A 21,771-nucleotide genomic window follows, 5' to 3' on the forward strand; every position below is an offset into this window, starting at 1 on the left:
TCGAAACAACAAATCTGAGAGGATGAGCAAATTGGTCCGTGCAGGGTAGGACAAGGAGCAGTATTTCGGCCCAAAGGCAGAGAGGCAATTTGTGGCTGTAGGAGGGTTAATGCAGGTCAGTTTTATGGCTGTGGCCAAGGCAAACGTGCTCTCTGTTGCCGAGGTTACTCCCACAGAATGCTCCATTTTCACCAGAACGCAGCAGTTGCTGGGCAGCCTCCTCAGCTGCACTGTCCCCAGCTGCCCATGAGCTGCAGGGTACAGGAGCAGCAGCTCTATTGCTATAGACTCGTCTTGTCCATCTACATACAGCTGGGGGAAAACAGCTCCTTCAGCAGATTTTGTGATAAATCTGCCCCTTCTAGTTGGAGAGATGAGCCTGTTTCCCCTGTAGCTGGGCAGCACCTCTGGTTTGAGTCCAGATCTGGCAGAAGAAGATCTGACCTAGCGGCGACAGACTTGAACAAGGAAAAGAAAGAGAAGACACGCAAAAGCCACGCAGAGAAGGGGAATGGTCAGACAACAAGGTTGGCTGATAGAGCTTATCATTGATTGGATGTTTTCTGAAGTCACAGCGGGGTTTTCTGTGTAGGGCGTTTCCATCCCCTACATTGTCTGTTTTGGCTATAAAAGCCTGGACTCAGCATCTGCGATTCAAACACCAAAATGAAGTTGAAAGGAGAGAAGCGGGAGAGCTCCAACTCCGATGAAGATTCAAAGGGGGTAAGTACGCCAGACTCTCTACTTCCAACTTCAGCCTCCCAGAGATGCAGAGGAAGCTATCTGAGATCTGCAGGTACTTGTAGTGGAAGGAGAAGACCAAGGTCCTTTAGGCTGCCATGCCCACAACTGGTCTCACAGGGGGAGCAGAGATGCCCGTGTTCTTAAACCCAGTTTATATTTGTCTGCAGTGGAGCATTGCACTGAGTCTCCACATTTTCTTTCTTTGTCCGCAGCTGACCTACCACGTAACTTCTGTGTGTGGCTTTCCCTGTCTGTGTGAGAGTTTTTCTTTCCTACGTTCTGATCAGTTCTAGGCTGCAGATGCTTCTGGATGGGGGCTGCCTTTCACAGCAGCGTTTTTCGTGGAATCTTGCACAACGCGACGCTCGTGTATTCCTAAAAGTGCTGAATGTGAATAATTAACACCAGTGACTCTTTTGAGCTCCTGGGATTTGTTTAATGAGAGCAAGGCAGCCTGCTTTTCATCACCAGTGTGAGAATTTCAACAGTCTGCTCCTAGAAAAATGTAGCTGGCAGCTTCAGCTTCCTCCTGGTCCTTGCTCTGAATTGAATTTTGATCTGCAGTGCCTTAGACTCTGCAGATCTCTGGAGGTGAGCTGCTGGAGCTGCTCAGGAATATAAGGAGTACCAGCAGCTATTTGGACAAACGTTCGATTCGGGGAAATGACAGATCCTTCATGTCAGACCCGACTTGAGCGTTGGGACATAAAACCTTGCAGACATCAAGGCTAATGATGGTGACAGAAAATTACACGTGTCTGAATGAAAAATTACTTTATTGACATAGCAGCAATGAGATACATTATGAGCTATTAAAAAAAAAAAAAGGCAACACACAAAAAAATCCCCCAAACAGTTCAGTCAACACAGTAGGGCCAGCCTGAGGACTGAATAACAGCTAAATTGTTGCAAAAAGTGAGTGGCTTGTAACCCTGAGGGCTGTGTACCCACAAACGTGGCTGGTGTTTGACATTGCTCCAGAAGGCAATTTCGCCCTTCTGTTTGACTGCAGAGCGCTGCTCTCACGGCCCACAACCAAGCCCTCGCTGAGCTACTTGGATAAGTTCTAATTGGCTTCAGTGGCAATCGGATTAGATCCATAAACGGCTTGATCCTGAAACGTGGGAGGCAGAACCAGCCAGCGTGTGAAAGCAGAACAAATGAGCAGGAAAGGGATTTTGCCACTTCATGCAAAATCCTTTCTTTTTAAAGCTTTCCTGTGCCAATATCCTGTGTTATTTCACTAACCAATTTACATGTTGGAAAAAAGAATAATTGCATACAACTTTTTCCCCGCAGGGTGGTATTTTATGCAGGATAACTTAAAAATGATTCATCATCTAAATGACCCATCAATACCAGGAAAGAGTAGTGTAATGACTATGTGCAAATCAATCAGAACAAAATGACTTAAAATGGAAACAACCCATTGGGCTTCCTTTATAGAGTAACATGGGGTGCAAAGCACAGACGGAAAGTCTTGGGGTGTTTCATTATTTTTACTGAATGCCATTTATGCCTAAAAGCTAAACCTGCTTCTGAGGTGGTGTTTGTGTGTTTTCTTTCCCCTCTGCAGAAAATGACACTTTTGCTCGCGCTGGTAGCGCTGATATCTGCGTTTGGCTCTTCTTTCCAGTATGGGTACAACGTGTCGGTGATCAATTCTCCAGCCCCGGTAGGTTGGACTGTGGAGCGGACCATGCCCTGGGAGTAGGTTTACAAACAAAGCAAGGCACAGGAGCGTAACGGCAGGTTATGGGTGGGCAGATGCTCCTACTCCTCCGTGCTTTGAATCACCGGGCACCCAGTGAGAAGAGGGTCCCCAGGAAGGGAGAGGAGGGCATTAAGCTGTTCGTTTGGACATTTTCCTCCCAGCAGGGATGGGGCACGAGGAATGCCTTCCTTTCTGGAAACCGGGCAAATCCTACAAGGCAGGATAACTTGTTGGAACTATTATCCTGTCCAGGCTTCTCCACCCCTCTCTTGCATTCGTTTTACAACTCGGCCATTCTGGTTTTTATCAAGATGTGTGTAAAGCTTTATGGCATTTGTTGTTAACTAGCTTTTACAGTGTGAAAATTTTATTTACGGTACTAAACATGTTCTGCGTTTCTTTCTAGTACATGCAAGACTTCTACAACCAAACCTACTTCAACAGGACTGGAGTGCCTATGGACAGTGCCTTCCAGACATTGCTCTGGTCCCTCACTGTGTCCATGTTCCCTCTGGGTGGCTTGTTTGGGTCCCTCATGGTGTGGCCTATGGTCAACAATTGTGGCCGGTACGTGAGAGTGGTGGTTAACATACTTCACCAGCAGTTTGCTGGGTTCAGATAAGACTTGCCTCACTGGTCACTCCAGTTTGCCGAGCACATCAGGAGCGTGACTGTCACATACGCCTTGATTGTAAGGCAGATGGGCTGGTGATTAGTTGCTGGACTCAGCAATATGTGTTGTCTCCCACCTGTAGAAGAACTTATATGATTTTAGTACAGCCAAAGCTGGGCTGTACGCTGGGCACACAGCCTGGTAGAGAGCAACCATGAAAGGATCTGGACCAGGATCTGAGATCGGGCCCTGATTGGGTTTCCTGAAAAACTTCAGCTCTTTCTTGAAGCCTTCGTTCCCTGCAGGAAAAAAATGGATCACCATTTTCTCTTTGATTAGTCTTTGGGATGGTTGTTCGTTTGAGTCTTGGGCAGTGTAACACAGGGGGGATCTAACTGCTCCTGAGACCCTAGAAAATATAAACTGAATCTGTCTCCTCTATTACTTTGCAGAAAGGGCACTTTGCTGATAAATAACCTCTTCTCCATTACTGCTGCAATCCTTATGGGAACCTCAGAGCTAGCAAAAACCTTTGAAGTAATCATCCTTTCACGTGTTATCATGGGAATATATGCTGGTAAGTGAGAGGTTGGGTGGTGAAAGGAGAGCAATAAATGTATTCGTAGCTATGTAAAGGGTTTTTTTTATTCTCACAGCAGATGGTTTTACAGGTAGCGCATTTTAGCCATACGTCTGCGTAACAGTGCTGTATTTGCTGGAATAACAGTTGTCATTTCCATGTTGCAGAACTATTAAAGTAGTGAACAATGGCAGTGAGACTGCAAATTAAGATGTACAGAGGAGATGTGTGTCTGTAGATGCAGCTATCCTCTGTAATAAGCATCTGCTAGGCACTGGAGCTCCAATGGCCAGAAAATCTGATGATGATAATCTGTTTTGCCAGATATCTTAAAGCAGATTGCCTGCCTTATTTTTTTTGTTTGTTTGTTTTGTTTTTTAACATAATCAGAAACAGAATAATCCTTTTAAGTCAAAGTCATTGGAGACAATGCCAGATCCAATAATCCAGTTCTGGAGCTGCCTGTTCTTCCTGAAGGAGAAAAGAAAGGTTAAAAGTGAGAGCGAAGGGTTCGGATTCACTGGATTTACAGCAAAGGCAGTGGGAAGCCAAGGAGAAGGGTGTATGTGAGTCGCTGGTATAAGCGGCTGTATTAGAGCCACAGTAATATGGAACAAAGAGGAACCCAGTGTGACTGGGTGCCCCGTGCAGTACCGTGCTGAGGGTGCCCAGAGCAGGTTGATAAGGGTCCTAACAGCATTTAGGCTCAATTAACTGGCTTTGGGCTGGTGAGACTGACACACTCTGTGGTTTATTAGTGAGTGGGGATATCCTGCGAAGATAAAACGAGAAAACAGGAAACCGACATAGGAAAACAACCTGGTCTGGAACATGCAGCAGTTGCAGTTGGTGAGCTAAGGCAGGGAAATTATCTGCTCCGATGGGTCTGCTTTGGCTTTTGATTCTCCTAAGCCTGGCAGCTGCTCTTAGCCCTGGTTCTCTGAATAAGTACTAAGGGACCTGTTAAGTGTGATCCCTCTTTTCAGTTATTTATAACTGATAAAGGAATCTGGACTGGCTGTCCTGACTTGCTTCACAGCTTGACCTCACTTGAACTGTGGCCGCTGTGGCTGGGTAGGGAAGCTGCTGAGCCAGGGCAGCCAGCCCCTGAACTGAGAACTTTAGAAATGTAAGATCAGTGTCTCAGGTGGTCATTTGAGTCCAGGAGTCTGGGTTTTGCATGCTAAGATTTACACTGTAAGCACGGGAGATGGCAGCTCTCTGGGGTTACTGTGGGTAACCACGTGATGGTCCTCGAAATAACTTGTCCTTATAGTGTCCTATTAAAGTAGAAATACCTACTCCAGCACGCTACCTGTAAGAGATCTTAAACCAGCAAAGCTCTCTGCAAATTGTTACTGCACAATTAAAGGAGTAGTGAATTTCTAAAAGCCGGCAAGAATTCACATCCCTCCACCCTCACATGTTTGGATACTGATTTCTTTTGTTTGGTCTCACATGAGGGGGGGGAAAAGGAATCTTACTGAAGCTGGTGAGTGTGTTGACATCAGGCAGCTGCACGTCTGACTTTGTTCTCTAACTGCTAGGTCTGGCTTCCAATGTGGTTCCCATGTTCCTTGGAGAAATATCACCCAAAAATCTGAGAGGTGCTATTGGGGTAGTACCCCAGCTCTTCATCACCATTGGGATCCTTGTAGCTCAGATCTTTGGTCTTGACAGCATCCTTGGGACTGCTGAAGGTAAAGCCCTGACTCGGGACTTTTCTGTGGCCTCCACTGGGGAAAGATTTCTCCCAGTTGTCCTCTTGTCTCACTTGTTGCAGGCTGGCCCATTCTGCTGGGGCTCACTGGGATCCCATCACTAATCCAGCTCCTTGTATTGCCTTTTTTCCCTGAGAGTCCCAGATATCTGCTGATACAAAAGGGCAACGAAGAGCAAGCACGACAAGGTACAGTATCATCCTTTAATGAAAGGGGAGGTGGAACGGGATAGATCTGCCTGTCAGACCTGACTGGCAGCAACCAACAGTGAAGTGAGTGTGAAATTCTTCATTGACATGTTGCTGGTGGATGGAATTCCTGCAACGTTGCTCTTTTCTCTGCGTGTGTGAATCCCTGACTTCCCTCCATGGAAGCACTGCTGCCCATGGCTTACATGTTGTTCTGTCTCAACTGGAAGCAGGAGAGGTCACTGTAGACCTGCTCTCTGGGGTCCATAACTCTCTTTTCTCTCCCAACTAGCTCTGCAGAAGCTGAGAGGCTGGGATGATGTGGATGATGAGATAGAAGAAATGCGCCAGGAAGACCGGTCAGAAAAGGAAGAAGGACAATTTTCTGTACTCAGCCTGTGCACCTTCAGAGGCTTGCGATGGCAGCTCATCTCTATCATTGTCATGATGATGGGCCAGCAGCTCTCTGGGGTTAATGGGGTGAGTGGGAAGGCAGGTGGGAAAGGCCAGTGGGGTGAGTAATAACGGGATGGGACATCAGAGTGGGTGGTGTGGGGCAGTGCTGACACAGGAGCTAGAACCTAGGAGTACCCCTTCAACAGGGACACTGGTTCTGCATCACGCTGTGGTGGGCTGACCCTGTTAAGGATAGTTTGGATGCTTTTAGAGTAAGGTGCTGGTGCTTGGATCCAAACACCAATGTCTCCCAAAATGAAAGAATTCAGTTCTTATGCTTCTGTGCAGCAGTTCCAGGATGTAAAAGCAGCCAAAATGGGATTCCTGTGCTCTGCTTTTGGCCCCATATAAACACAGCTGTGGTTTTGCTGCAGGTCTTCTACTACGCAGACAGAATCTTCCAGTCGGCCGGCGTGGATACAAACAATGTTCAATATGTCACTGTGTCGATAGGTGCCATCAACGTCGTCATGACTATGCTTGCTGTAAGTTTCTATGAGGGCTCTGAGTGCTAGCTTGTCCACTCTCCCCTGTCCATCACTGTTTAAATTAGATTATGTTATTTACACATACCGTCAGCTGCTTTGCACAATAGCTGTCCCGCCGTGTCCCTTGGATGAAAGCAGATGATTAATCGTGCTAATTTCTCACATGCCTCAGAAGTTTTCAATCTCTGGTCTCCAGGCTGATCTGCCCTGCTTTTGCTGTCCAGTGTTAGCACACAGGGCTTCCATGCAGTTCCCCAAAGAATGGCCTGCCTATTCTCTTAGTGTTATATCCAGCTTTTTGCAGTTCCTGCGTGATTTCCATCATCAGTAGATGGTGGAAATTCCACTGAATTTCTTAAAAGCCAAGGACTACCTAACAAATTTTGCTGGGGAAAGTGCTGTTCCCTAGGTGTCTGGTCTATCTGTCTCTTGTATCTCTTTCAGGTTTTCATTGTGGAATCCCTGGGGAGGAGAATCCTTCTCCTTGCTGGCTTTGGGTTGTGCTGTGTCTCCTGTGCAGTGTTAACACTGGCCCTCAATCTCCAGGTGTGTAGTTGAATGGCTTGGGTGATCCTACCTGTGAATTTCTGGACCTTCCAGGGGATGGGCCATTTGTATATTTTGAAGTTGCTTCTACTCTCTGGTGGGGAGGGGACAGTATGAAATGTCTCCATACTTGTGTATCTACCTAAAGTAAACCCAGGAAACTCTTGTGATCTTGCTTGTCTGAATACTACTTCCAGTACATCATGCTCATAATACCCGTTGCATCCATTTGTTGGAGGCAAGGATGTGATTTTTTTTGTGCCTAACTATGGACATATCTGGCAATGGGTGACACTGACTTGAGAATGTCTTCAAACCTTACCACAAATAGTGCCTTGAATGTGTTGGTGATGTTTAGATAGGAACTACATCTAACCCACAATTAAACTCTTCACAGACCACTGTCTCATGGATGTCTTACCTCAGCATAGTGTGTGTCATTGCTTACATCATCGGACATGCCATTGGAGCCAGTAAGTATGGACAGTCTGGTCCAGCTTTTCAAATGAAAGGCTTTGTGGAGCTAGTCCAAGGAGGTCTAATTTCTTCTCGATGTGGCCGTGCACCTCACTGACTGTCAGCCAGGCTTGTGTTCCAGTGAGGCTGTGTCCGCGAGGCAGGGGAGCGTCTGCCTTTCAAGAGGAAAAGCAAAGGCACAATCGTGCTTGTGCCCGAGAGTCCCGCAGCAATATCTGGAGCAAAAATACGCTGAGATAGTGAGCCCTACCAACTGGGCATAGATGTTGTACGTTTAGATCTACAGGCAACAAATCGAATTAGAAGCAACTCAAATGATACGCGTGGCCCTGCAGATCACTTGGCAGAAAGGAGAGGTGCAGATAGATGTGGGTATTGGAAAGGCTTTGTCCTGACTCAGCTTCTTAGCGTGGTAGAGTTGTCTGGCTTGGAAAGCCCTGCCAGACCCTTGCTGGATGCAGCAATGTGGTTTTGAAACTTCTGTAGAGGTTTCACTGGCAGATGGAGTTACACACAATCTTTCCTTTTCCATTTATGCCATCAGGCAGAGTGAAGCGCTGGGGGCAGGGAGATGGCTGGAGGACAGATTGCTGGGTTGCTGGACCTGTGGCCTCACCCCGTTGATGAGAACACGGTCTGATTCTGCTTAACAATGCCACGGGGCGGCAGTGCAGGGCAGGGGCCTGGGGGCTTGTCCCACCACTCATTTCTCCAACACCTGCATGTGTTGGGGTGTTTTTCTGGTTTCCTTTTTTTTAAGAAGCAATCACCTGCTTCGTTGCTGCTCACAGGGTGCTCTCTGGAGACACAGTCCGTGTTTATCAACCTTATTTTACAGTTTGTGTGGGAGAGGAGGGGTTCATGGTTAAGGTGCAGCCATAGGAGAAAAGAGTTTGATTACTGTGTGTGAGCATAGGAAAGTCATTTAGTTGCCGTGGCTTTTATTTATTTAATCCCTTATTTGATTTATTGGGTATTTCTAAACACTAGTAGTATAGAAACCATTGTCTGCCACTGAGATGAACGCTGTAATCTAGAAATTCAGAGTGGGGGAATTGCCTTTGGGATTTCTGAATATGCAACTACCTTCCAGGTCCAATTCCCTTTGTGATGATCACCGAGATGTTCCTGCAGTCATCCCGGCCTGCTGCCTTCATGGTGGGTGGGTCTGTGCACTGGATATGCAACTTCACCGTGGGGCTTGTGTTCCTCTACATGGAGGTAAGATGTGATCACACGACAGGGCAAGACTTTGGCTTAAAATTAGTATCTTCACCCCCGTGTTCTTACAGAGAGCCTTTTACATCCTGAGAGCTGCAAATGCCCAAATCCATGGTGGCTTCATAAATCCATGGTGGTGGTATGAGAAGACAGAATCTAGAACCACCCCTAACTTCTAGTTTTTCAACTTAAGATATGCTCACATCACTGTGGCTGCTTTTTTTATAGCTAATGCAGGGTTCAGCATGTCCAAATCGTGTAACGTAAGCAACTGGAGTATTCCTCTGATCCCTGCTCTTCTTTTGTTGCCCCTAGGCTGGACTGGGGCACTACAGCTTCCTCATCTTCTGTGCCATCTGCCTCGCCACTATAGTTTACATCTTCTTTATTGTTCCTGAGACAAAGAACAAAACCTTCATGGAAATCAACAGGATCATGGCCAAGAGGAACAAGGTGGAGATTCAGGACAACAAAGAAGAGCTTGCGGATTTCCACACTGTCCCAGGCGGGCAGACAGAGAAGAAAGAATTCTCCAGCGTTGAGCTGTGACCCAGCTCAGTGACACAAGACAGCACTTGGGCTGAGTTTTTGTCAATCGTGCAAGGAGTCCACTCTATTCCTCTGAGGCACTGCCATTCATGTATTTGAGGGTCCAGCATGAGCGATGCCAGGCCTTTGGTGCTCTGGGGTGAAGAGAGTCATTTGTTCTGAGGTACTTTGTTAAATGGGTTGATAGTGGCATTTATCCTGTCAACTTCTGTCCTTCCTTTGTGTGCTTCAAAGGACTGCTAAACTGGAAATGCACATCACCACAACCTCACCCCCACCCTGCTCACCCAACTCTCCTTCAGATCAAACCTAGTCTTCAGCTGTTGCTGATGAGTCCTTCCAAAGCCTTATCCTTGAGGTTAGGAGTCATCCATGCGGCCGATGCTTATTCATTGTCAATTTATACCCATTTGTTTCAGCAGTACTCTAGTCTTTTAGTTATTTAGCTCATTTCACCCCCTAGTGTTTACATTTCAGTTGCCAAAGAGCAACAGTCCCTCTCTTAATCCTTTCATAACCCCCATATCTCTATTCTGTACATGTGAGCCAGTTGGACCTCATTCATCCCCTAGAGATACCATGGTATTGAACCCAGTAAGAACCTCCCTGCTGCGTTGCAGGAGTCAAACTCAGGTTGTCTCCTGTGCAGTGGGCCACAGGTTGGAGCCTGTGTTTGCAAACGTGTCCAAATTTATCTTCAGCTTCTCACGTTGAGTTGCTTAAATTGAGTTTTTGAAATAACTCAGCTCTCAGGTGCTTTAAACAACTTGAAAAAGTCTTCAAATGGTTTAGAGCTTGGTCCTTCTACTGGTTTCTGGTTGCATCCCCTATGGGCACCATTCTACCTGAAGGCTAATTTGGTTTGGAAAAGCTCTGAGTCTGAAGAACTAGTGCTGACTCGCAGAAGAAAGTAAAGTGCACACTGATAAAAACCGAGGATTTCTTAAAGTATTTATTAGTTTAATGGGTTTGGGGGTTAATCATGGCATAATTTAACATGGGGAAATTACATGTAGTTAATTGTTATATGGGACTGCTCCCCTCTGTTTTGAAAAAAGCAGAATTGTGTAGCAGCCCAGCATGGATTTTGTTGGTGGTGGAGATAGCCCTTCACATGATTTACTTCAGCGTTAAAAGATGAGTTTTATACCTGCCCACAAACTTGTGATGTATACATGTTGGAAAAAAAGGTGTTCCTATGCTCAGTCTCTACATCCATTTACAGAAAAGAAGGTGTGCCACCGATCAAAGCACAATGATTGTGTAGGACCACCCTTTCCTGTGTCTGCCCTTTCCTGTGCAATCTGTCTGTGGGGGAAAGGGTGGTGATTTGATGGTGAGAAATGGGAAGGAAGGATGCATGCAGGGAAGATGGTGGAAACTGAGAGTGGGTGAAGAATGTGAGAGGTATTTTACTTGAGAACGTGGCTCCTCTGACCAAAGAGAGCGGCTCTTTGGCACGTAGGAAGATCTGTGTGGTGGCCTAAGTCAAACTCCTGGAAGGGATGTGACAATACAAGGTGTGGACTCTGCCAAGTTCCACTCTATTCTTTGCCTCTTCCCACTAATGGAGGCTTTGCTCCCATGTACCTACTTGGAAAAGTGACCTGGAGCACTGGCAGGTGTGCAGAGCCTATACAAAGCAGAAGGAGAAACAAGCAAATAATCTAAGTTTTCCTCAGTTTCCCCAACAAGCAATTTGGATTCTTCTGCTGCCTTAAAACAAAAAAATAATAAAAAAATTTGGGGTCACTGGCAGCTGGTGTCAGACTCCAGAACCACCCCACCCAAGAGGGTCATAGAGGTTTCTCCCCATGCTATGATATCTCCCTTCAGTTGCCCTGGTTTGCACAGTGCAAGTGCCCGAACATCTGCAGGACTGAGAACTTGGCCCCACAGGTTTACCTGGGTCATCCATCCTGCAAAACCATTGGAGAATGTCCCAAGAAGAGTGTCTCTGTCTTTCCCAAGGACAAGCGTCCCTCCAGCCTGGCTCACATACCCCTTCTGGATACTCTTTGCTTTACCAGCTGCTCCGTTGAGCCATAAATTCGCCATTCCGGACTGGGAGGCCCATGCCATGCAGTAGTGCAGCCAATCTTGTGCCCTGTGGTACAGGGGGAAGCTGATGAAATGGCCTCCTATCCACAATCCCACGTCTGTGCCCACAGTCATCACCAGCTCGTTATCCCTCTCCTGTGTGGAGTAGGAAAGAACAGTCTGACTGCCAGCGTGCTGGGCTTTTGTCCAGAAACATAAGGTGAAGGCTTGGAGAGACATGTCATGGAGGGGATGAACCTCCACAAAACTCTCAATGTTTTCCACAGGGAAGTAGAAAGCTGGAAAAGTGCTGTGTTTAATACCTGAAATAACCAAAAAGCCAGCTGTTACCTTTCCTGCTGTGCTTATAAATCAGCCCAAATCCTGAAGGATACACTCATAGGATCTGGCAGGGCTGTGGCAGTCTTGGCTGTCTTGAGCCACACACAGTTACTGGCATTTGTCACAGACAGGGAAGGGGCTTGAAATGATGAAAAACTTAGTTCCCTCACCCCATTGTTTGGGAAAAATCACTTCCCCCCACCTTCCTCTTTTCTTGAGTAAAATAGAGAATATTATTTATCCTAGGGGAACTGTGAGCTTAAATCCCTCGCTGTTTGTAAAAATGTGCTTACACGTTGCAGGAGAAAGCTGCAGTTGCTGTGAGAGTAGCTAGGTTAGAGGTAGCTTTAATGATGCTGCAGCTGAAGAATTTCCACCAGCAGGCCTAGATATGGGACAAAATTCTACCTGCACGTATTGGTACCAAACCCATTAATGATTTAGGCCATCAAGGACAGCAGGACATGGCCTCTTCATCCTTAGACTCAAGAACAGATGTGTGTTTCCTACCTACGTGGCTCACTCCGTTCAGCAACTCTCTCTTCATGTCTTGGAGCTGCATCTGGATTTGTTCCAGTCTGAGGCTGAATTCTTCTGGATGGCATTGTTCTAAAGCAATCAGACAGCTGAATTTACGGAAGGCCAGGACCTGCACATGGTAGATTTTCTGCTTTCTAGTTTGTAGAAGGTTTGGGGGAAAACCTTTGTTTTAAAATGCAGTGTTTCACCTCCATATGGTGCCTGGCTGATCCATGCCAGAGGTCTTTCTACAATGGTGAGTGTATCTTACCCCCTATGGATGCAGACACACCTGAACCTAGTATTCTTGCGTGGTGCCAGGTAGTACCACTTATCCTGCAGAGCTGTGTGACACCGTTGCAGTCAAAACAAGGGGCTGGCACACAACTTACAGCCACCACAGCACCATTTCTCCTGCAAGTTGTGTTGGCAGGGAGCAAAGAGGCACATGGGCCATCTCTACCTGCTGTGCAGGGACACTGCTGCTCCTGGGAAAGGTGATCCCCCACCATGCCTACCTTGAGTGACTTGGCCATAACTCCTTCCACATAAGTTTCTTGCCCCTCCTGGGGGAAATCCTGGGTCCCTGCTGCTGCCCGCCCTTACCTTGGGTGGGTTTGGCTGGGAAGGAGGACTCCACCACCCGCCCATTGAGGGGCTGAGCGTGCCGGTAGTCGTTGCGCAGCGTCCTGTTTTGCCAGTCCAGCAAGGTGTTCTCCAGGAGGCTGATCTGTGAGCGATGCAGGCTTATTATGGAGGGAAACGGGAACAACGGCTTTGCCCAGAAGTGCCGTGCAGATCCTGCAGCTCAGGATTAAACCCAGCAATTTGTTACAGACGAACCCACAGGGTCCCTTGCTGAGTATTAGCAAGGGAAAGGAACAGAACATGAGGGCTCTTATCAGCTAATTCATGATAAAGATATTTTGCCTGAAGGCAGGTTTTAACATCTGCCTGATTATATGTGTGGAGGGAGATTTTGCTGCTACCCTGTAGCGTACTGTTTTCTCACAAGTGCCTACTAGCCTTCCCCCTGCCAAAAAGAGTATTTCTTTTTCAAACAAGAACACGCTGTGCTCCTCCACTACTGTAGCCTCCACTTTATCTTGTTCTTCTCCTAGGCAAAAAAATGTTTCTGATGCTTCTCTTTTATTAAGGAAGATGAATCACTCTGCAAGACTCAATAGTAAGTTTATTTTACTTGTGTTACTTTTTCGTGCTAAAGCCTTTGTCCTGACAAGGCAGGCAGAGAGGAGAGAAGAGGATCCTGCCATGTGACAGTACTCAACTGCTGGGACAAGCGGGGTGACTGCCCAGTGCTCCTGTGCACCCCACAATGTCTTCTGTGATGCCTCTGCTGGAGCCTGGACGAACCCTCTCCTGTCACACAGCCACAACTCACAGCAGCCCACTCCTGAAATGATCCCAACTTTGTAAGTGGAGACAAGAAAAAACCTGAAATACTCTTCTAAAAATGTGCCAATTATTCTGTAATTATTTTAACATTCTAAATGGCTCTTTCAAGGTTTGCGGGGGCGGGGGATTGGACTCTCTTGCAGCAGTTTTTGCCTTGCTGGTTCTGACTGGTCTCTTCCTTTTTATAGTGCTTCGGGATAGTCGTGATTAATTGAGCTTTGTTTATTGCTCATCAGACCTCAGGTAAACCGCTGCTATACAAAAACTGGCCCTTGCTGCGATGTAGCATCACTGTGCCACTGCAGTCACCTGTAATTCCACTTGCCTAGGAGTCTGTCCCAAAAGCTGTGTGTGAGAAATGCCCTGTTAGATCCTCTGTTCCCAAAAATCACTGGAGGACGGAAAATGAGACTTGTGCAGAAAGGTGAAGTGTGGAGGAAAGAGAAGCTGCTCTGTTTGGTAAACAGCTATCGCTTACCTGTGTGTGTGACAGGACAATGGGAGAATGAAAGATGGTCCAGGTGACACTCTCAGAGCAAGGTGGGGTTGTTAGTGAGCCCTGGTACCTGTAGAAGTGTGAGAGGTTTTCTGGCAGCATGGCTTGGATATCCAGAGAAATGAGCTTTGTTGATTGACCTCAAAAGGAAACAAAGAGGCAATATTAACAATTAATGGGGAGCAAAGAGAAAGGGGAGAGAGGTGTTAGAGCTGGGTTGGCAAATCACTATCGTAGAATAGCTTGGGTTGGAAGGGACCTTTAAAGGTGTGAAGTTGTGCATGGCTGAGGATGCTCGGCCATGTAACTGCAAGCAAAGCCACAGCAAAATGCCTGTCCCCAGACCCAATAAATATGCACAGGTTTTGAGAATATCAAGGATGGAGAAAGGTATTCCCAAGTCTTACCTGCAAACCTGATTTTTGCCAGTTTGGAAATGAATTCGCTGTAGTAGGTATTCTCGAAGTGCCCATCCTAAACACAGCATAGAGACTTGAATAAAAGGTTAGTGACCTGCCTGTCCTTCTATACTACTAATCAGCTCAGGGGACTAATTGATGAATTGGGAGACAAAGAGAACAGACACTATCATGGATCTCTTGATGAGCTCAATAATCCTAGGCATGATGAGGTACGTACACATAGACCTCAGGTAGAATAATGAACTATGAGGATCTTTTTTCACCACTTCCAAATCCACACAAAATTGTGTTTGGACTGTGATTTTAGTATAACTAGTGGTCACAGACCGGCCTCGCTCAGCAGCCTGGGCAACAAACCTACCGCATACAGGAAGGCGAGCACAGCCAATCCATTTGATTTGTCTTTGGCTTCTTCAAAGCTGGAGTAGTCAGCTGAGTTGTAGTGGACAATGTGCAGCTGTCAGAAGAGGGACAGGGGTCATTTAGCAAGAAGTGATAAATGGCTTCCTCGGTGCTTTAAAGGACCCAATGGGAGAGTCACCATCCCAGTTCCTGCTGCTTGTCCCTCACAGCACAGTCAAATAGACCTTTAGGTTAATAGGTTTGTGATGAATGTGGAGGAATAACTCCATTTTTGAAGGATATTAGTGCTATTGGAATGTTTTTTCGTAGAGTCTTCTGCACTACCAGGCTCAGCCCTTGCATTGCACCAACCAGCTGCACTTATAGGGGCCCTGTTTCTCCCACTTGCCTCTGCATTCCTTCCTGCAGGCTTTGTGGGCTGCAGCATCCCATTTCCCAAGTGCCAGACTTGCAATGTGCCCTCCCTCCAGCCCGCTCCGTTCCCAAGTACCTCTGCAAAGTATCTCATCCCGTCTATGGTGTGTTCAGAGCCGCTGGTCTCCAAGTCCAGGCCACCCCAGTGCAGATGCATCTGTACAGCTGTGTAGAAGCCTGGGAGCCCTCTGGAGATGTGCATGGTGGGTGGCAAATCAATCTGAACTGAAAAAAATAGGACTGGAGTCAGCAATGGGTGCAGCCTTGCCCATTCCTGTTGCCGCACTGACAGTGCCCAGTGCTTTCTGCGAAGAACGCCCTCTCTCAAATTAAGCCGGCACGATCCTGCTCGGGGAACTGACTCCAGTGTGTGAAGCTTAAAGTTAGGTGTGCTTAAAATTTTTCCTGGCCTCAGGCTCCACAAAGACCACGCCAGGCACAAAGATGACTGGGCACTCGCTGTGTCTGCAGACTCTCTTTCCATCTGAGCAGCTCTGGGTTTTTCCTCAGGCACTAATAAAAGTGCTTTAATGCTCATCTCTCGCGCAGTACATCACATCTTGCAGGGCTCTGCACAGATTTGTTAACGACTTTTATTTCCAAGGAAGAAAAGGGGGATAGAAATCAACAAAGTGACTGGCCTCATCTTAACCTGTCATCGTAATTTCCAGTATTCTGGACTCTGCATTTTCTAGGAAGAGGCACACGGGGCCAGGGCCCTGTGAGTTTGAAAAGGCTGCCTTCAGTGCTTGAAGGATTTGTAGAGACAAATCTCTTCGCTTCTCCCTGCCAAGAAGTATTCACAAAGAGACTATGAAACGTTTGTCTTCCTGCTAATGTACTGCCACAAGTCTTACATTATGTTAATAAATATGCCAAATCTAGGAGTGAAAATGGAGAATTGCCTCATCTTAATGAAAGCCTAAAAATAGCAACTATCCTTGCAAAACGTAGCACAGTATATATGATTCATTAGTCATAGTTTGGGTTTGTGAGAAGCTTCTTTTGTTTTTAAGCTGTTTACAGACAGACAAGATGAAAACATGTTTCTTTGTAATATCCCAGAGAGCCTAGAGTGGGGAGAAAAAAACCCCATCTACTTTTTATGGAAGATCTCTGCTGACTGCCTTCTATAATTAAGGTTATTTACCTCAAGTACCTTATTATGGTTTCTACATTGTGCAAAACACAGCCAGAGAATTGCGTTCTGAGTTGATGGGAAGCTTAAGCCTTCTATAATATAACCTTCATGCAAATAGTTTGCTGAAAGCATGAAGGTAGGTAACAGCCCAGTTTGCTTCTACTTAATCACCAGTATAAAATGCGTGTGGAAAGTGTGACTGCTCTGAGCTGGAAGTGCCTTATTCCTGCTCTGCTCTGCTTTTGCCAGGCCCTAGGAAAATCAGCTGGGAATCTGAGTGCAGCTGCCCCTTCCTCTTGTGTTTCTGCTCTGCAATTTGGGCTGTTGTCCCTTATTGCCTTACAGCTCACAGCACACTGTGAGCCAGCCTCTCTTCCCAGCTCTGGCAAATGAGTTAATGAAGGCCACACTTGAGGTCCCGGTTCTAAGAAAAAAAAAAAAATCTCCTGCTGGAGGAAGTTGCACGCACCCTGCACAATGACATTTTAACCTTCCAGAGCTCTGTGTGCCCTCCCTACCTACTACAGCACTAATCCTGTTTAGAAAAAAAGAAAGAAAAAAGAAAAAAAAGAAAAAATGGAAAAATAAAGAAAAAAAAAAGGAAAAAAAGAAAAAGAAAAAAAGTCCAAATGCCAAATACAAAGGGCTTCATTAACCTAAGGTTATCTGTGTGAGTGTGTCTGCACAGATGTGGTAGATAAGTGCAAATTCCTTGTGCAGACACTCTGCACTACTGCAAATAGGCTTTATCAGGTGGGATTTAGCCTGGTAATTACACAACTAGAGAGGAAGTGTAGCTTTTTTTCTCAGGCGAGACACTTGGGCTTAAGTCCCTGAGAGCCTGTAAGGAGAGTCCTGCTGATAAATCCGTCTCCTGTCCCTTTCAGAGCTGGTGATGTGGCCCAGTGGAATATTTTCCTTGAGATATTTCTACCCTGTCCCATCTCACTGAAGGCAGTAGGAAAGCCTAGCCTGACTTCAGAGCTGTGAATAAGGACAGTCATTTTGCCTTTGTGCTTTACTAAAGTGCCCTGCATCAGAAAATCACTGTTTTGATGTTAACAAAAGAACAGGAAAATACACATGTGCAGTCAGAGATCTGAAAGCTAAACCTGCAGGAATTAATTTGTAGGCAGTCAGGGTAGCAATGCTGACATGAGAGCTTCTAACTGAATGTTGAGCTTGTGTGGGTGACAAACAGGAGTACTTACTCATTCTGATTTTTAGAAATACAATCACAACAGTCTTTCTCTGAAAGGCACTATGTCTCTCAGCACTTCATTTCCTTGCTCTCACGCTGTACTTCTCCCTCTGTTACAGAGGGGAAGAAAGGACTGGTGTGTGGGATTACAGAGCTACCACCTTTATGTTCCAAACACCTTCCCCAAAATACTCATTCCCTCCCCACTGCAGCTATTAGAAAATTCTCTCATTGCTCATCTGTAGTCCAAAAGCATTATCCCAACAGTACCAGCTGATGAATTATTTAAACAATGAATTGCAGGCTGCAGGAGGGGAATCCAGGATCTCCTAAATCATAAGCCTTGCCCAGAGACCCGTGTGGCCACAAGGCAAGGCTTTTAACCCCTGCTGTGCTTCAGCTTCCCGAGACCTGAAATACTGAGCCTCTGACTATAAGGGGGGGATTCTCCTCTGTCCTCCTCCTCTTCACTTTGTGTGACCTACACCCATGCGAACCTCAGATGCAAACTTGCTACTGAACTATTCTCTATTCCTGTCACTTCTAGTTCTTATCATTGCACAGGGGCAAAAGATGCACTTTCTGAACGCAGAGAGGAGTCAGTGTGCACCAAACACCATTAACTACTATAGTCCTGCAGTCAGTGCACTGAAGGAAAGGGTCAATCTATAATGCTCTAGCTGGCTTTTATCCCTTTTTAATGTCTAACAGAAAATATCTTGCAGAACTATAACTGCCTGTTATTTCTCTGGTTTATATTTGCGTTTCTGGAGAGATTTCCTGTGTGATTGGGGAAAACAGCAAAACTAGGAGAGCAGAAGGAGATGGCAAAGCTAAGTAAGGTGAGTTAAAAAAAAAAAAAAAAGGGGTATTGTCTGTGAATAGCATTTCAATCAGCTAAAACAAATAATCTGTTCCTGCACTGTCATGAGCTTGACATCCTCCCAGGACATCTGCTCAGCCAGGGAAGAAAAAACTGCCTATCCCTATGGCAAAGCTGGCTTATTCCACCGCATTTCAAGCTAGTGTCACTTGCTGGCCACAAGAGGTTTGTGATAATGTTCTAGCTACGGCAGAGCGCTGAGAGGAACATGCAGGAGCTGTTCCCGTATCCTGAGTGTGCTGGGAGAATACATACATGAACTCATAAAGTTTCCTTTATGCCCCAAATGCAATACAATAAGTGCACGCTGTACTGCCCAGGTGAATTCTCCAGAGGAGACACCATGGCCCACTTTATAGTTTAAAAGCAGAAAGCTGTCAGGTTCAGGTATTTCTTCCATCAGCTGTCCCAGCGGAAGACACGTTCTTTCTCCCATTGCATTCATTGTAGGACTCAGCCCAGTATGATGCACAGAAACCTGAGCTCAGCAGTGCAGGATGAGAACAAAGAGGTGTGGATAAAAGGGTTGGGTTTTCAGGGCAGACTTACCGCTAAAGACATCAGCATTTCAAAAATGTAAGGCCTTTTCTTTGCTGCTGCTGCTGGCCTGTTCCCTGCACTGTTGGCTGCCAGCATCACCCATTGTCATGGAAACGGGGCATGGGAGGCCCCCGGGATGCCACATGTGCAGTGATCCGTGCGTGTACCACACCATGGCTGGGGGGCAAAATGGAGCTGGAGGGGACAAGCAGCTCTTGCTTCCTTGTACCTTAGAGTTCTCTTTCTGACAGAAAGGTGACCGACAGGACCAAATAAACCCCTTGAGCTGTATCCCTGATTTCTGATTCAGGCTGCTCCTTTGCCAGCAGTGACTTCTTCACCAGCTCCTTGGTTTAGGTAGGTAACAAGAAGGATTCCCCCCCGTCTTACCAGAGTGACCATTGTTGGTCATCGTGAAGTCCCCTTGCAAAGGCCCATCATAACCACTCAGCTCCAGCTGCAGTAACTGGGGGTTGTACCTCACTTTTTTCCTCTGGATGTCAATCGGAGATTGGCGCTTGCCAGCACAGTCTGCAAACTGCTTTCCCCAGTGCTCTTCATCCAGCTCTCCTTCTGGGTGGAGAAGAAGCAAACCAGGTTATTAAGACATGGTGAGAACTGCTGTTAGCTCAGGAGAAGGCAAACTCTCCTCATTTGCCACCACGACGTGCCAATCTAGTTATTATAACACCAGGAGCTGTAGCAATAAAAGGTTGCTCTGCCTTCCCTAGAGTGAAAATACACATTATTCTGTCTGCAGGACAACTGTGCTGCAAAATAAGAAACCTGCATTGCAGTAATGGCTTACTGATCGCTGGCGACTGAACCTCCACTGAAAGAGAAGCAGGGTTTTTATAGAAATGGGGATTTAAATGGCTCTCAGCTGCCAAAGGTGTGGAATCAGGTTTTTAACCAATGTGAGAGTGAATAGGACCAGGGCAATAGGTGGGAATTCTCTGCTTAGGATTGGGAACTGGCAGCAAATTTGCTATTTTTAACTAGGGAGAGAGCTAAACAAAAGAAGAATAGGGGTGAAATGGTTTAAATAAAAGGAACCTTTTGTATGTTCTCTGGGATAGGAGTAGTCTGGGGTGGCTTTGATGTCCTGAGTGTGGTTTTTATTAACAAAACCTCCTCTCCTGAGCAGAGTGCTATGCCTCTGCCTGGCACCCCCTTTTTACACACAACAAATAATGACAAAGTGATTCTTGTGAGACAGATCCTGGTGTGGAATAGGACCTGAGCGTCCCAATTTCAGGATTCAGTTGATTGCTCTGAGCTCTTGAAGCCCCTTCAGCCCCCAGGCCTAATAGCCCCTAAAGGTCCCCCTTTGACATAGGACTAAGAACTAAAGGTCCTGGATTCACCTGCGGGTGCTCATCATCTCTGCAAGTATTTAGTGCTAAAAACCTCCTGTGGTCACCTATGGAGGGAGCAAATGTGTAGGAGACCTGGCATGCCAGATGCTCTCCTTTTCCCAATGGCTCTAAGCCTCTTAGCCCTAATTTGAATCTTTCCTGCAGAGCTGTGGGTGCTGCTGAAACTATTAACAAATGCTTGAACCCTTCCAGGCTATTTGCCCTCTCCATAGTGCTATATTTAGGACTTTCAGTGCAAGTAGAAATTTTGATTCTCTCTCTGTCATGGCTGTGACTGACAATCAGTATGGAAACCTTTTCTTCTTCACCCCAGAACTGCAATATATTGATCCATGTCAGAGTCACGTCTGTCTGAGACAAACAGAGCTAGAGCTAAGGAATAATCATTGTGTGATTGCTGAACTCGCTGACTTCAAATCCTGCAGAGATGGTTTGGAAGGAGAGGCGATTGTTTTAAAAATAAAATAGTTCAAAGCTACTTCATCATCTTCCTAATTTTCAAATTATTACAAGTACAGCCACACCCGGGGATTTGTTACTATTTGCCAATTCTTTTCTTTTCTTTTTTTTTTTTTTCATTTAAGCAATGTCAGTTTGCAGCTATTTGTTTTCCTGACATTGATTAAATATGGGGGTTGTAGGAGATGCAGACAGCACGGCCAAAAGAAAATCCAGAGAAAACTTCTGCAAACAGCTTAGTGTCCTAATTGCAATATTGCATCTATTCAACAATATCCTTTGTTTTAGCTTCATTCCCAGCCCACTGAAGATCAGAAAAGGATTACCCTTCACTCAATGGGCTCTGCAAACAACCCCCTGAAACAAATGAAAGATCAGATAAAATTTCACAAAACATATAACTACTTAAATAAGCACTTCTTCGTGATCTGTACCACATGGGATATGACAATAAAATAACAAGCAGGCAGTATTTAAAGCTTTTTCTTCCAGGATCATCCAAAGGGCAGCTTTTATTCTAACACACTGAAAAGATTTTCCCCATTGTTTGAACCCGGTGTGTCTGCCAACGCTGACAATGTGTCCTAACCACACAAAGGAGTAAAAAGGGGTGACATTGAAGAAAATCACTTTCAAGACACGCAGGCATCAATAACGTGGAATAAATTAGCTGCTCTGTGGAGATCTTTCACTAACGGAAAGAGAGTCAAACTGAGTGTTGCTTCTGCGGTACAAAAAGGATGGGAGCATCTTTAACAAGCTGGCAGTCGGTAGCAATCCCAAAACAGCCTCATTTTTCATTACCTTTGTACGTCCAGTGCAGTAGGTGAGAGCAGCTGAGATGCAGCAGGAGTAGGTG

The 21,771-nt window shown here is 46.1% G+C and overlaps 2 protein-coding genes across 2 annotated transcripts; one reads left to right on the forward strand and one right to left on the reverse strand.

Annotated features, from left to right (window-relative positions):
- The first annotated feature begins 666 nt into the window (after window positions 1–666).
- LOC141473936 (solute carrier family 2, facilitated glucose transporter member 5-like) lies at window positions 667–10,247 on the forward strand. Its single transcript, XM_074161576.1, has 12 exons — window positions 667–723; window positions 2,321–2,419; window positions 2,865–3,025; window positions 3,524–3,648; window positions 5,199–5,351; window positions 5,435–5,560; window positions 5,853–6,040; window positions 6,391–6,501; window positions 6,949–7,050; window positions 7,448–7,523; window positions 8,621–8,748; window positions 9,064–10,247. The coding sequence occupies exons 1-12, from the start codon at window positions 667–669 to the stop codon at window positions 9,295–9,297; spliced, it is 1,560 nt and encodes a 519-aa protein (XP_074017677.1). The 3' UTR covers window positions 9,298–10,247.
- Window positions 10,248–11,046: 799 nt separating this feature from the next.
- CA6 (carbonic anhydrase 6) lies at window positions 11,047–21,771 on the reverse strand. Its single transcript, XM_074161450.1, has 9 exons — window positions 21,717–21,771; window positions 19,465–19,647; window positions 15,386–15,534; window positions 14,894–14,989; window positions 14,518–14,584; window positions 14,093–14,250; window positions 12,805–12,928; window positions 12,190–12,288; window positions 11,047–11,660 (listed from the first exon to the last, which is right to left on the reverse strand). Exons 2-9 carry the CDS (start codon window positions 19,484–19,486, stop codon window positions 11,047–11,049), a joined length of 1,329 nt encoding a protein of 442 aa, XP_074017551.1. The 5' UTR covers window positions 19,487–19,647; window positions 21,717–21,771.

The sequence above is a fragment of the Numenius arquata genome, chromosome 20, assembly GCF_964106895.1.
Source record: "Numenius arquata chromosome 20, bNumArq3.hap1.1, whole genome shotgun sequence".
Taxonomy (NCBI): domain Eukaryota; kingdom Metazoa; phylum Chordata; class Aves; order Charadriiformes; family Scolopacidae; genus Numenius; species Numenius arquata.

Excerpts from the sequence above, each read along its gene's own strand:
- LOC141473936 (XM_074161576.1), top strand. The coding sequence starts at position 667 with ATGAAGTTGAAAGGAGAGAAGCGGGAGAGCTCCAACTCCGATGAAGAT. Across the intron at positions 724-2,320 it reads CCGATGAAGATTCAAAGGGG|AAAATGACACTTTTGCTCGC; the intron begins GTAAGTACGCCA and ends TCCCCTCTGCAG. Across the intron at positions 3,649-5,198 it reads TATCATGGGAATATATGCTG|GTCTGGCTTCCAATGTGGTT; the intron begins GTAAGTGAGAGG and ends TCTAACTGCTAG.
- CA6 (XM_074161450.1), bottom strand. The coding sequence starts at position 19,486 with ATGACCAACAATGGTCACTCTG. Across the intron at positions 12,929-14,092 it reads TTGTCCTGTCACACACACAG|ATCAGCCTCCTGGAGAACAC; the intron begins GTAAGCGATAGC and ends CATCGCTCACAG. Across the intron at positions 12,289-12,804 it reads CCCAGCCAAACCCACCCAAG|AACAATGCCATCCAGAAGAA; the intron begins GTAAGGGCGGGC and ends TGATTGCTTTAG.